This window comes from Epargyreus clarus, unplaced genomic scaffold (assembly GCF_041222505.1).
Source record: "Epargyreus clarus isolate Ecla_fem2 unplaced genomic scaffold, WU_Ecla_fem_2.2 ptg000008l, whole genome shotgun sequence".
NCBI classification, from domain to species: domain Eukaryota; kingdom Metazoa; phylum Arthropoda; class Insecta; order Lepidoptera; family Hesperiidae; genus Epargyreus; species Epargyreus clarus.
The window spans coordinates 345,181-360,869 of NW_027332216.1; the positions used below are offsets into that span (position 1 = coordinate 345,181).

At 33.3% G+C, this 15,689-nt stretch overlaps 1 protein-coding gene across 1 annotated transcript in view; it reads left to right on the top strand.

Annotated features, from left to right (window-relative positions):
* Positions 1-852: 852 nt before the first annotated feature.
* The window catches only part of Ets (transcription factor Ets), a 28,671-nt gene continuing 13,834 nt past the window's right edge, over positions 853-15,689 (top strand). Inside the window, exon 1 of the mRNA XM_073075512.1 lies at positions 853-1,822. Within this exon, the coding sequence (XP_072931613.1) occupies positions 909-1,822 (914 nt within the window). The 5' untranslated portion in view covers positions 853-908. The remainder of the gene's footprint in view (positions 1,823-15,689) is intronic.

A 15,689-nucleotide genomic window follows, 5' to 3' on the forward strand; every position in this document is an offset into this window, starting at 1 on the left:
GATCAAAATAATGTCGTAATTTTCAGTTATGAACTTGTGTAAGTAATATATTGCTTTGAAAATATATTTCCTATGACCTTAACGGGAAACTTGCTTGTAAATAAACAATAAATATTTACGAGAAATGGTTTGATTTAAATTATTGTGTTATGACAAAGTAATAATAAAACATCTATTATAAACTTATATGTTATGAAATTTTAATTTAGTAAGCTTATCAAGAGTTTTCCTTTGGTCAAATATTCGAAGAAGTTTTCACTGATTTTAATCATAAGTAAGACTTTTCTTAATAATAGTGGGTCTTACAAGTTTAGATATCTCACGTGTTCTCAAAGCACTAATCTAATCAAACTTCAGATTTAACTTAAAAAATGCCCTTCACTGTCCGACATTATTATTTCTATTTTACGTGTTTATTACAAATGTTCAGGTCAGTATCGCGTTTACTCGCCATCTAATTAATGGAACACTTGCTGGAACATTTGCTTCATAAAATATGTGACAACAAATAATATATTTGTTGCGATGTATTTCAAACCGAACGGAAATTCAACAAATTAACTTTAAGTAAGACAATTTAAGAGTATACTCGTACCTCTACCTATACTCTATACATGTAATACTATCTTACTTAGATTGGAAGCGATAAACAAAAGCATACCTCACCCTAGCGACAATTTGAGAAAACTCCCTTATCGGCGCACTATTTACTAGAGTGGTCTTACATAAACAAACTGCGTACTACAAATTATTCGTGCGCCTTCGTCTACTACGATACGGCGCAGGGTGTTGTGTCTATGTAAACAAACAGAGCTCACGGCACTCGTACATATTGGTAGTATTCATAAGGAGAGCTCGCCGCCTGCCGCCCATTCCGCCGCGAACCTCCGGCCGCGCCGCACGCAGCCATGCTCGATTACGCGCGCCCTTACGACCACGCAAACATGTGCGAAATGTACATCCCCTCTACGCCGACGGCGCCCGCGCGCCTCGAAACCTTCCAAGTTTTCAAAAAGGGAAACGCTTCCTTCATCTATGGAAACTATTACAGCAACTACGATGTCTACTCCGAAACCGAAGTCGACGCTGGCAACGTATACCACAATCTGGTTGCTCGCGAGTATCCTCGTGAGGAGTGGAGATACAACAAGACCGTTGTGGAGTGGACCGAGGATGACACGATGACCTGGATTCATGAATGTGCCATCGCTCATGGCTTTGGCGAGTGTGATGTGCCCATCTACAACTTTAAGGTGCCCGGCATTGAGCTCCGAGAGATGAGGAAGGAGGAGATAATCCAGAGAATGACACATCCTCATGTCGCTCCACATTCATCTACAAGACTAGGTGAAATTGTCTACGACAAGTTACAAACCCGATTGAGCGAAGAGATGATCAGACCTACATCTTTGTTCAGATATGGAGAGAGTGACCCATATCAGCACCACGAGTCAGCACAGACGATGCTAGACTTGGACTCGTTGGAACACAAAAACAGACTGTACACAGATTATAAGCCGAACGACAGAGACTCATATAGTCTTATGCCGAATTGCGATTCGAGCGATGATGCTGAGGATTTCCGTTTGTCAGAGTCAGCTTCCCCAGAATGCCCTTACGGTAGCGATGGGAGCAAGTCCGGAGACGAGGAAGAAAAGAGAAAAATCAAGAGACCGCCCGGCCGACCCAAAGGAAGCGGGAAGAGAATAAGCAAGCGCCCAAGAAGCGTATCAGTCCCGGAGTTCCTGAGAAATCTGTTACTGAACCCGAAGCATTGTCCATCTATCATAAAGTGGGAGAACCATGCTGAAGGGAAATTCAGGTGAGTTTCAGTTGACTTTATCTCATTGCTTAGTTATCTATAATAGGGGTTTAAAAATGTGCAGTCGTGACTTGGCCGTTTGTCGAGTGCATCTCATCTGTGCGCTAATACATTATTTATCACGTCCGTGGCACGTGGAATAGCACACGCCGCCAATAAATAGTTTTACAGCTAAACGATTGTAACTGCTCTTGGTGTGTATTGGTCATTAGCGACCGTCTCCCTCCAACTGATGATTTACATGCAACTAAAGTTTGAAACAAAACATTATTGAATTTCTATTATTGTTTATGTCATTAAATAACAATTTTGTTGAAAAGATAATAGGACATTATCGTTATCTCGCGTCAAGTTTAGATAGTAAGTAAAATAAATGTAGTATTTCCATGTGGACGAATTTTTCATTTTCTGAGAATCCTATATCACGTAATATGATGAAGTCAAACTCATATTTTGAATACAGCGTGAATATATCTTTTTTATTTTGTATTGTTTCACTATATTGCATAGCGGCACTTTCATATAAAGTTATCACACAGTTTGAAATATTTCTCTCATGAACAGAACCTATCCCATTAAACATTAAGTTATACGGTAGGTATTGTTTCAATGGCAAGCAAGAAGATTGGCGTGAAATAGACTTAGCGCATATAATTACTCCGAAGCAGGGTCATTGCGAGCAACTCCGATATGCACCTGATTATCTTGCTGAGTCATTAACGTCATTAATTCACCGCGAACCACTCATTTACTTAACCATTCTCTCTACGTCCATAACAAGTTTTTCTGCGATGCAATAAATCTTGGAAACTTATATAATGATCTCATTGAAGAAATTATTGCCATCATTAAGTCCATCCACACCTCCAAAGATTTCTTGCTTCTCTCTAGACTTGCAGAAGAAGAACCAAGGAGAGCAAAGATAAGTAGAGTACTTAACAAAGACCATGAATATTCCGTTTCATCTCCAGCGTCGAACAAAGCTGATTTTATTACGATTGCTTTTTTATCCATCCGAGGTTTACAAATGGCTCACCGGTGACCTTGTCATTGAAAACCTTAATGTAATAAAAACGCAGCGACAATACCTCCAATGTGACTTTACGACTGGTTCCCAACGTTATCCAAAAAAGTTTTGATGATGCGATTCGCTTCAAAGAAGCCGTTAAAACATTTTTCGAAACACCGCACCGTTAATTGACTGGGTCTGAAATTACTTCCTTATGTGCGAAGAAAAAAGTTTTACAATTTAAAACCTTGTTTTGGGCATTGAACTATTGTTCGAGTACTTATAATAGCTAAGTAATTTCAGAATTGAGTTGTCATTTCAGGCTTTGAAAATCAAGAACACAATCAGTTACAGTGATGCAAACTGCATCTGTAATGAGAAAAACAAATTAAAAATTAATTTAAAATACCAACTGTAAAATACCGCATATTTTAATAGGAATTATAAATATAATGGAATTTACGTACATTGCAATGGCGATAACAATTTATTTTTAAATCTAAATTATAATAAATCATTGTGTAACGTACGTTAAAGATCGTTTTAAAGATTCACTGAACCGCCATAGTATTTTAAATAACTTTGAGTCACCTTGGCTGCAAACGCTTCAAATTTTAAAATTAAGGTTCAATTGACACCTTACAAGATTTTTTAACATGGGTATAGTATTTAACTGACTCTGGCATGCTTTAAAAGTCATAACACACTTGATTTTTGCCTCAATCATGTTGAAGTTCCAAATATAATTAATGGCAATTTCAACGAAGACGCGGTATCAACGTCAATATCAAACCAAAAGAAACGTTTATTATTAATAAGTTTAATTTTATCACTTAAACTTTTTGAGGGGATTCCCAGTATGTCCGCAGTGTCGCTTGCAACCTTTGGTTTTTCAGCGTTTATTTATGCACATGTTTTTATTGCTCGCCTTAACCTTGCTTCGCCGGTTCGACTCTGGCCTTGCCTAATGGTTCACACGCAGATGCAACCATTTTGTCTCAACAAAGCCGCTAACTTTATTATTATCATAATAAGACGTACAATGCATTGTCTCGACGACATTATATTACCTTGTTCGCGATAACGTTGAAAGTTCAATCATAATAGTCTACGTCGTAGTACTGTGCTAAGTGTTGGTAAGTCTTAGCACTGAGGAATAAGGTTCAGTTTTGTCAGTTACTGATTCTGTTGCTGTGCAATTAAGGTGCGATACGGTGTCTTAAATAGTTTAGTGATATATCGTTATTTATAACTAGACATAAACAAAAAATATATAATTAAATGTAAAATGTATAAGACTAATGTAGGCTGACGGCATCTTAGTATATTGTTCATGAGAATGCGATACTATACAAAGTTGCAAAACTTATATATTTATGAAAAATATAAAATAAATCACATAAGTGGTAGGAAGGCAGCAGCAGCATAGAACATAAACAATAACCTATATAATACAGAAATATATCTTTAAAATATATTTTACAGAAATAGGAACCATGTTGCATAAGTGACGGAATCCAATATCTAAAATGATAAATTTATAAAAAAAAATAAAGAGCTAATTGATATTTGATACAACTTACATTTGTACAACTGTGATTAGTTTAACAAACTAGATAATAACAAATAATAATTGCTGAGATCATTAAAAACATCCTTGGGTATGTAGACGATGCAACGTAGTATACTGATATATTACATAAAAGTAAATTAAACAATTTTAATTTAATTACATACCTACTATGATCACATGGCGTGACATGGAATATGAATCGTTGCTATATAAAAATAATAATTCTTATTATTTGGAATTATTATTATTCGTTTTATTTCAAAAACTATTATTCAAACAAACTTTACTAACATCTATTAAAAGCTAAAGTTTTAAAGGGTTTTTAATAAGAGTAAAAAACTTAATAATACTTAAATAGATTTTTCCTCAAAATAGTTCGTTTGTTATGATTATCCTTAAAATAATACATAAAGGTTATCCAGGCACGAACACCAATAAAATGTCTCCCAAATGCAGACCAGAATTTGAAATTCATTACTTAATGTTACCCGGGCATCGAATCTGGACATTAAGGTCTAGATTCGATGCCCGGGTAACATGAGCTAGACCATATAAGACTGCTTAGGCATCAAATCACATAGGTACATAGGTGTGGTACAAACCAATTAATATTAACCTGTAACTCGGTCGATCATAATTATAAAACCGGTATATTGCTAGCCTAACTATTCTTGATGTTGATAAACATTGCATACTAAGTAATGACCATTTATCATCAGGTGGACTGCTAATTCGCTTTTTTATTATGGAAGTAGCAGACGAACATGCCAGTTCACCTGATGATAAGTGGCTACTGTCGCCCATGGACATCTGTAGTCAACTCCAGATAGCATTAGATATTTCTACCTGAGCTCGGCCACAAATGCGCCGCTACCTCTGAGGACAAAGCTGGAACGCTTCGGAAAGGTATGTCTCCCTTACCAAACCCTTCAAACCAGAACACAGCAGCGCCTAACGTTACTTTTAATAGGCAGAAATACGAGTAGGTGTGGCGGTGGTGTCGCCAGAGTCGAACTACAATGGTCTCTAGCACCTTTAAACCCTACTAAGCAATGGTTACCTCTCAAAAGGGAAGCGCTTAGTCCTTAGATCATCATAATCAGTGTAGTAGACCTTACCCAATTTTCATATCTGTATGAAGCATTCTTTGCTAAGGTTTCCTAACGATTGTCCATTGTAACAAGTGCTAATTAATTTCTACTCTGAAATACCTATCAATAATTGTTGGTCCGGTAACATGCAAAGATATTAATCATTCTGGATCAATTATTATGGTGTTATAACTACTTGTAAATAATTAGTACTATTATAAGTAGTGCGATCTACTATCTCTTTCTGTTAAATAAAGTTCGTGAAATATTTGGCTGCCTTTGAGTTCACGTATTGTGTGTAACGTAAAACCTAAAATTCGATATAGCAGTGTGTCTGTAAGGGAATTCTAACAATATCCATAATCAACTTCAGATTAGACTAAATTTTTAACTAAGTTTGGCTAGATGCGTTGCTGCGGCTGACAACTAAGTTGGAACGACTCAGTAGTATGTTCACTATCGCTACGAGTATATATCCATAATCAACTTCAGATAAGATTAGATTCCTAACTAAAATTGGTGATAGATGCGAAGCTACCTCTGAGGACTAAGCTGGAACGTCTCTAATTAGTATGTTGCCCTCCTTAGAAGTTGACTACAAACTAAAAACAACTATTATGCAACAAAATACTATCGCTAACTAAATAATAATATTGTTAGTACTTTCTTACCCCAAGCTTACACTACAGCCCGGGCAACTAGGGCGCCCCGCCCTGCATCCTCTAGTATAGATTTTTTCTCGTTTCCACGCAGCCTCAAGGCCGACTTCACTTCCGGTAGCTTTGCGCTTCCTTACACGTGGAGGTGTGTTTTGATACTATGCTACACCCCGGCGTTGCTTGCGAAAGCCTTTTAAATAAATGCTGCTTCTTATGAAGTTTAGTTCCAAATGTAGAGTTTTATAATTGGAAATAGTACGTTGAAACAAAAATATTTCAATTTCTTTTTTGTAATTTCTCAAAAAGCATAGTAGGTAAGATTTTAATAGTACCGAATGGGTATATTTATACTTATACTTATCTAAATTTGTAATTATATGTAGCTCTACCAAACATAAATTATCTGAACAGATTTCGTTCTCAAAACGCAAATAATACGTTATTTAAACTGCCAACCTATTTTTAAACCAGATAAGATAACATGCATAATGTTATGACTGAGCTTCAAAATTAAAATATCAAATAAAATATGAACACGTGGTGCAAATTCCTAAAGATATATTCCCTATATTTTTCGTTAATTCAGTAAAGTCTTGATAATTAATTTGTAAAATAAACAGAGCATACTTTAGCCATTAATAAATGAAAAAAATGCTTTAAATGGAATAATCCTGACTTACATTTAAAATAAAAAGTAATAATATCATTGGCAAAAATTAACGAACACAAAATCATTCGAATTTCGAACGTACGTACAAAAATAACTCGGGCGTCGTCATGGCGACGCTTCGCCCGGGAAGCTCGAGTCACGTGTCGTCGTTTCCGCCTTCCGCGTTTTTCTCGCATTTTTTCCCCCTCGGGGTGGTGCAACCCCCCGCGTACGCGCCTTAATTGCGTCTGTGAGAGTGTGGTCCAGAGAAATTAGAGCGCGGGTAGTTTGGCACAGAGGCTACGTGTTTACTTAAATTTGTGTTATGTTTTGCAAGCTATTAAACTGGCTTCTTATATATGTATGTATGAGAGGGATTCCAAATCAATTGATACTTAGTAACGTTATTCTATATTCAATATGACATTTTTTTTGCATTGGGGATATAGTTATAAAATGAAAATGTTTTCCGAGAAGAATACAAGAAATAAAAAGTTGTAATAATGCCATTTTTAAAACTTTTTAATATATTTTATTATAATTATGAACATGTCAAAACTTGTACCTAATTGTCATATGTATTTTATAAATTAATGATGTACTGTTTCAATACAAACCATTTATAATTAAAAACCACAAAATTTTAATGCCACGTATGGCGTTACACCAAACTTATTATTCATCTTTCACAGAGTTGTACGTCATAAACCACATTTTGTAAGCCTTACATTCTATACCTATATGTGAATAGGGGTGAATTAATAAAAAATATGGCAAAAACCTTTGTTAACATTAAAACTATCGTAACTGTACATATTTTTATTAATTTAAAATATGTGTACAGGTTATATTTTATACACATTTTCAATATGAATTCTCTACGAATTATAGTTCATGTTACTAATTACGATATATTTAGTACCAATCTAAGATAATCCGGTATATATTCATATATATTTCTATGTATCCTCGTCACAAAGAGATCAAACAGGACAATTCTCATACGACGCTTCTCAACATTAATTTGTCCTCGCTTCCAATCCACATTGTTTATTACACGCTCCAATTAGTATTTGATTACACACAATACAATTAATTAATATAATATTGACATTCCGTATTATTTTGTAGCGGGTATAACCATCCCGCGCAATTAACACCGCAGATAAAGCTAAATACAAATACTTATTTTTTATTCGGCTGCGTCCCATAACTGTAAATACGTTATTATTTTGCACCCATTTTCCTCCATCAATACCATGGGTGATCACCTAAAATATAAGTTATTACTAACCAAAAATATATCGAAAAATTAATAATGTAGTGTTGAAAGACCCAAATTTATTATAACATTCATTACAAAATGTAAGTATACACTACTTACATTTTGTAATATTTAAAATCAACTCCAGATAAGATATTTAAAATCCTATCTGAAGTCCGCCATATATGTTTCACCAACCAGAGAACTATGTTAATATAATTCGTTGTTTCCTTCACCACATTTGTAATGAAAACAATAATTTGGTGTACAATGAACATTTGAATAACCAAAAAAAAGAAATCAAAGATATAATCACTAATGACTCTATTGTAATCTACTCTGTGCCGAGCTTGCACCAAAGTCCCTGTAACATTTCTTTTTCGTGAAAATCTATTTATAACTAGGGCAGCCTCGTGCCGATCCTTTTCTCATTATATAGAGCCTTATTCGTTTGGTAAAAGGTTCATTTTGCGTCGTGGGCGTCTTGTCTGCGTAGATAGAACCTATATATATTTTTTCTCATAGTGGCTCTATTATATTGATTAGTAAGGCTCCCTCTTCCGGGTCGAGCGTCTTTTGCGAAATTCTTGAGTTTTCTTTGTTTTTCGTATTTTTTCTGTATTCAATGGGAATTCTTAAATGAGATTGAGCTTTGTTTACGTAATGAGAACTATGTACGATGCATGGTTGCTTTCATTTTGTTGTTTGAAGCTTACGAAGTTTATGTATGTGCTTTAATGTATGAAAATCTGAATTATGAAGTAGTTCTACATACATGAAGATCTTCGTACTATGAAGTATTTTCCAGATTATACTATCTTTAAGTTGTATGTTAAGATTATATTTGTTCACAAGTTAGTAATATGTAGAGTGTGTGTAGTAACTTTATGTGTATATGTAGAGTGGTTACCGTTATTATTGTTTGCGAACGGTACTTGGCGGAGTGCTGGTAGGTAGGCAAAAAAATCTGTAAAAAGACAACTTTCAAAATATTTTGATATCGATTTTATAACATTAAGTCTAATTCTGTTTATTCCTTGTAGGCTTCTAGACCATAAGGGCACACGTAACTATATTTCACATTGGTAAATGTATCACTTAAAATGGCGTGAGTGGTTTTAATGAGTTCATTTGGGTTAGTCACAATGACGCTTTCTATATTCATGGCCTCACAATCCAGACTGATGTGGACGTAATGGATACGCATAATATATGAACATAAACACTTGACGAAAATTAATATTATGTAGATTTCTGGCCAGGATGAACCTAGGACTCTCTGTATCAGACCGGAATGATTAACAGTTCTATCAAGTCTATAATTTTTAAAGTAAACAAAAAAAATATCATTAAATTCATAGTTAACTTTTAATTTGCAAGTGTTTGATGTCATTAAGAATCATATTTTCAAAATTGTTACGTTTCTTTTAATTGTCGCTACAATACCTCTACGAGCTCCTACGACTGGTCTTTACCGCAGCCTTGATAACAATGTACCGTCACCACAAAATCTTAAACTACCAATAAAAACTTCCTTAAACGTCGAGCAATGAATGAATGTTAATATCCTTCGTTTTTTGTTTATAAGTCAGTAAATAACATGCCAATAAAAAAATGTATGACTCAATTCAATGTGTCATTTCACTATATTGTGAATGAATTTTTTGTTAAGCCTAATTTGTGCTATCGAACCTGAATTTGATTTTAAATTAAATCATACCTTACTTGAAATAAAACTACAATAACATTCACTTTAATGTAGAGTTAAGTGAATGTTATTTAGTGATGTGATGGATTCAAGACAAGTGAATGTAGAGAGCAAGTAGAGCCATAAAATGTTTTGAGAGAGTTCGCGAATAATTTTTAGTTTTATTTGTTTCAACAGAGATAAAAAGTGGGTCTGTGGTAACGCCATTGTATAACTATTGGAAGGTTGACGCCATCAAAACAAATTTTAAATTGATTTCTCTTTGAGTTTTAAAAAAATCACGTAAAATATATTTCTCACTTTTATAACACAGTATTTTATCAAAAAAATGTGAACACAAAAAACTTATATAGCGTAGTCAATATAACCAACTGTTATTTAAGCCAACCATGGCCCAAATTTATAATAACTTTACAACTCTACCAAAATGTATTTAAATTTTGGTGTTTATGTCTTTTTATTTGGGCACTCCATTTTGAGTGTTATATGAGGCAATAGTGTTAAGTTATGGAATATATGGTTATAAGAAACTTTGCATTTTTGGAAAAAAAATACTATCTTACGTTACGATATTTTAGTAATTTGTATGAAAAATGAGTATTTAAAAAAATGGTATTAATAACCTTTGCTACTTATGCTACGAGTAAGTATGGATACTACTTGCCATAGTCAAGATTTAAGTGCTATTTGAGTTGTCCTCCTGTCTGTCTACCTTACGCTCTTTATAAACCAAACTAACCAAACACCCACAAAACACCAAAAACCTTTAACCAAAACATAACAGCGCTTAACATTGTTCTTATAAAGAACACATACATAGTCGATCTCATATTTCTTTTTACAATTTTGACTAGCAATAAAATGGTACCAACAATTAACAAATAATTCACATAGAAAATTCTCTTAAAGATTATGTTTTTGCTGGGCAATGGCGAATCGCCCCCGCGTCCTACTGTAAGTGGGTCAAGGAAGTTTTTCAGCCATTGTCCTTTTTACCATCGCCACAACCTCGTAGATCACACTTACTCGGTTCGCATAAGATATATTGCCGCTACGTACAGCGAATTCTTAAATAATAAAATCTTTAAAGTAGTTGTGAAAAGCGAATCCACTGATTTATTTTAGACTATTTTGCCATTTATTAAAGTTCCAAATATATTTTCTTTTATGTCTATTTAAATAAATATCCTATATAATTCAGGTTACTTTCCAAAAGATGTTTTTAAGTTTATTAAACACTAAGTATGTGTGAAGTAATCGATTAATTATTAATTTAACGTCTATTATGAATACATTATAAACGAGATAACTGATACTGAACATACATAACATAGTTGCTAAGTACTAAAATATTTGGCAGCCAACAACAAAACTGAGCGAGTCCAAGCAATCATTCGGCTAAAACGAATCAGCGCTGCGTGGGTTTCTGAAGAACCCTAAAAATAAAGCGAGACAACAATTTGCACGATGGGATTTCCCTGCAGCCAACTCACACAGCAATACGAACACACATGTACACATCGTATCAGAATTGACGCGTGTTGCGGTTGGATTAGTAATTGTGATGAATTGTAAATTGCCCATTTAGGTATAATATTATTGCAAATTTTACCACCAAAGGTATTATCGCCGCGCCTCAAATGGTATTGAAATATGTTTAAAAAAATATACAGCAAAATTTTGGGACCAATAAAAAATATGGTTACATGATTGATTTCATCTTTAAATGTATTTCACACACTATACAAACTTACTACGATGTTGAAATAATATCAATATCAATATGGTACAAATTAATCAGTATATCCATCAAGGTATGCGCAACACGTTTTCCGTCTAAATCACTATATTTTATATGTAATTGCAGCGGTCGAATGATGCAATTATAATTGCATAATACATCAAATTGCACGAGGCGTATCATTTTCCTGGATCTGATTAGTTTGGAGACGTGACTTTTTTATTTAGGTTTTTTATACAGGCGAGGATTAATTGTATGGCAACTTGTCATACGAAGTATTATGTGGATAATTTATCAAGTGCGATTATATAACTAATTGGTTTTACTTACATAACTTTTGTTTATGTAAACAAAAGTGTATGTAAACAAAAGTTATGTAAGTATGTATAATCGTCTAGGAAAATAAATTATTTTTAACATATTACTGTTATTTCAAATTTCGTCGCGTGTCTACAACATTGTGCCTAACACTCACACAGCGACAGATGCGCGTGCGCGTTCGTGATTAAGTCTTGAACACAACGTGTTCTTAACTGATAAAAACTAAATTTTTGTTGTTTATCAAATAATTTTCCTTATTATGACAGCTTTGTTTTTATTTTCGGAATTTATCTTTTAAAGATTGTGCACCTTATCTATTGATTATTTTTTTACGCCTGCTCTTTATCATCTTAATTTAACCTTTAACCACATTTGTTGATAACAAGGAGAAATAATGTAATTATTTCTTTATCATAATCAAAGTTTTAAGTAAAATGAAAATGACATAACTTGTTTATTATTAAAAATGTACAAAAGTAATATATTATGTTAAATTATTTAATAGTCTCATTATAAATAAATTAGCTTAAAACAAAAGCCTATCTTAAAATATATAAAAAGCATAGAGTATATAAGTGAACCTATTGAAAATAATAACAATCGTTAAAAAACATTAAATGATTGTAACTTATTTATCTTAACTATCAGATTTGATATCTAAAGAGGGGTGAGGGGCAGATAAGAGCACACATTCCAAGATATACAATATTTTATAGACCTGAGTCATTGATTAATGATTACATAACTATTTTTTGCAGTTGATATTAATTTTTATATCCGATTAAACGATCACAATTTTTTCTTAGGCTCTTTTAAGAGTTCGGTTCTTAGAATATTTTAATTACGGATATTTTGGTTTCAAAGTTGCTTTTTTTTAAATATTAACAGTTCTATTAACAAAAAAGTTATATTATCAAAACTTTAATTCAATTTCTGTGTTAATAATAATAATATCTATAACTGCGTTTGTTAGATAGTAGTTGTGTGGTAATCTCGAAAAGACACTATAAATAACATTGCAAGTGTTACAAAGTACGAAAAACAAAATACTTAACAAAAGGTCAAGCAATATTATCCTGCCTTATCGTATTCTAAGAAATCTCTTATTTACCTATCTTAGTCGATTTATTGAATCAGTAGCAGTATGACGCATCCTTACCTTACGTGTATACAAGTTTATCATTGCAATTAGCCATCGCAACTCGCCAATATCGGCAGACAGAGACAGCATGAGGATAACGTGGAATAAACGTAAATGCTATTTATCTTACAGCAGTTTCGCACAAAAAACATCACTTTCTAATCTTTCGGGGTATTACAGATACTATTGTATGCGTAGATTGTGTTACGTTAATCATGAGATTGGACTTCAGATTGCATGAAATTTTTAATGTTAAACTTTTGTGGTCATCTTAGGATCGATTCTGTGACAGAAAATAATGTCTTTTAAAAATACGTAGGAGTGGCATAGTTTTAGAGGAATGCTTAACGACATTTTCTATAATTTCATACTAAAACGTATCTTAATAATATGGAAAGAACTTGTGAAATGATTCTCATTAATGAATATTATGTCCATGGGCGGCAGTGGTCCCTCGCCACTTACCATCAGGCGGACTGCATGCTCGTCTACTACTCCTATATTATAAAACAAAGAAATACATCTTGTACATGTCAAAAAACAGTGACCCAAGTGTGGCGCGAGTTATTTATACAATTTATTAATAGAAATAATGTTCTTTTATATTATGGTAATTTGCAAAGGTCTGGACAAAGACGTCAGCAGCTCGAGACATTCAATTCGAAGCGACTCTACAATTTTATTAATCTGTTTTGTATTTTTTGTACGTCTATAACTCAATGCCAACTTTAACGGTTTCAAACGTGAGGAAACTTGAAGGTGGGCGAAAAAACACGAGACACGTGTAATTTACAGAGTTGTGGAGTAGGGTGGCGAGTATCAAACGATATTGACGCCTGCGCGATACCGTCGAAAAGCTATTATCCTGTACAAAATCATGTGTTTACGATTGAGTAATTATGCAAAAAATATAAAGATGAATAATTATTATTTGTATCTGTCTCATGTGTTTTGTTGGATTGAAAAGGGATAGAGCGATCAACGAATGCCTTTCACTAGGCGTGTTGAAGTTGGGCGGTCTAGACTCTAGCACACTCCTAATCATTTGATTAGGAGTATTAGTAGGAGGAGTAACATTTGTTAAGCTTTAATGTTACATCTAAAATTATGTTTATATTCAACAAATTATTGCAAAGCGATACATATGGTCAATAATTTAAATATAAATTTTAAGAATTGTTGGTAGAACTTTTTTGGACATGTTTTAATTATAAGTTGCAGACATTTACGTGATAATTTGCTGAACGATGCATTTAAATATTTCTTAATATAATTAATTTTTGGAGCTAATAAGAATATACACGGGCTGACCGGCAATGCTTTTTATGCTATGACGTCTTTCCTGACATTCGTAAACCAGTTATCTGATAAAGTTCTTAAATTTTATTCATCAAATGACGTGAGGGTATGCAAAAACACGATGAAAACATCTAAATGGGGGCGTGGTGACGCAAGTTACTTACCTGTATCACTAGATTCATTTTACATGTGTATTGATGTCCGAAATGAAGTAAATATTTGTGTCCAACATTATAAAGTACTCGAAAGTATTATAATTAAACAACTGAGACCTGATCGTCCATTATAGGCCTTCTCCAGATCAGACTAATTCTAGCTAAAGCACATTAGTAATGATATGGAAAATGTATAAAAATATTACCAACCACTTATAAAGGTAACGTAAATATTCGAATTTTTATTTTGAGCAATCCATTTTAATTGTGCACTACCTCAATTGGTTAATTATATTTACTTTTTAACAGATCATAATTATGAGGTACGTTGATATCCAGTAATTACATGTCGAATACAAACTGCATTTACTTTAATGTATAATTTTGATCGCTGGCATATCATCTTTTTAAACAAAACTTCACGTATGAAAAATAATTTTCAAATTCGTCATACTAATACTTTCGACTCCCGCGATTATTTATTGTCGCAAATCCGCAAAAAATATCATTTTCAAAGAGTTATTAAATAAAATTTTGAAATTCGTTGCACTAGTATTTCCGTCTACTCGTTCGCGATTATTTACTTCGCAGTTCCGCAAAGTGTGTCTAGCCTAACACTTTGAGATGAAGAATGCGAAGCTGCCATATGTAGGAGTAGTACACTGATCTTAACTGTTTTCCTCTCGATTATCGTCCGATTCGCAGAATCGTGGGCTTATTGTGCTCTGGGACGGCGATTTGTTGAATACATAAAATAATGATCTACATAAAATCGAAAACATGTTGTGAAGTCGTTGACGACCACTATTTTGTTTTTTAAACGATAGGAATTTTTAAACTCATAAGCTTTATTTTAAAAACAAAAAAGGAACATACTGTATATCGGCGAAATTTTAGTAAAAAATGCAAAAGCCAATATACAATTTTGGTACATATAAATGTATATTTATTAATAGCTATAGTCAAGAAATTGTATAAGAATCTAACAAAGTATTACAATTTCGATTAAAAAATAGCTGTTATGAATAAAATAACGATAAAAACAATTGTTATTACATGTTATTTGTTTGTTATGTTAGCACTGGTCACACCCATGACTGTCACATTACACATTAATTTGGGTATGTGAGGTATAACAAAAAATTGTTATTTCAAATAACAATAACAAGTCAAAGTGTTGGAAAAACAAACGAATTTCGCGAGCTACTTCACAACTTTATTTGCGGAGGCTCAGAATACCTGGAAACCATCAATTCA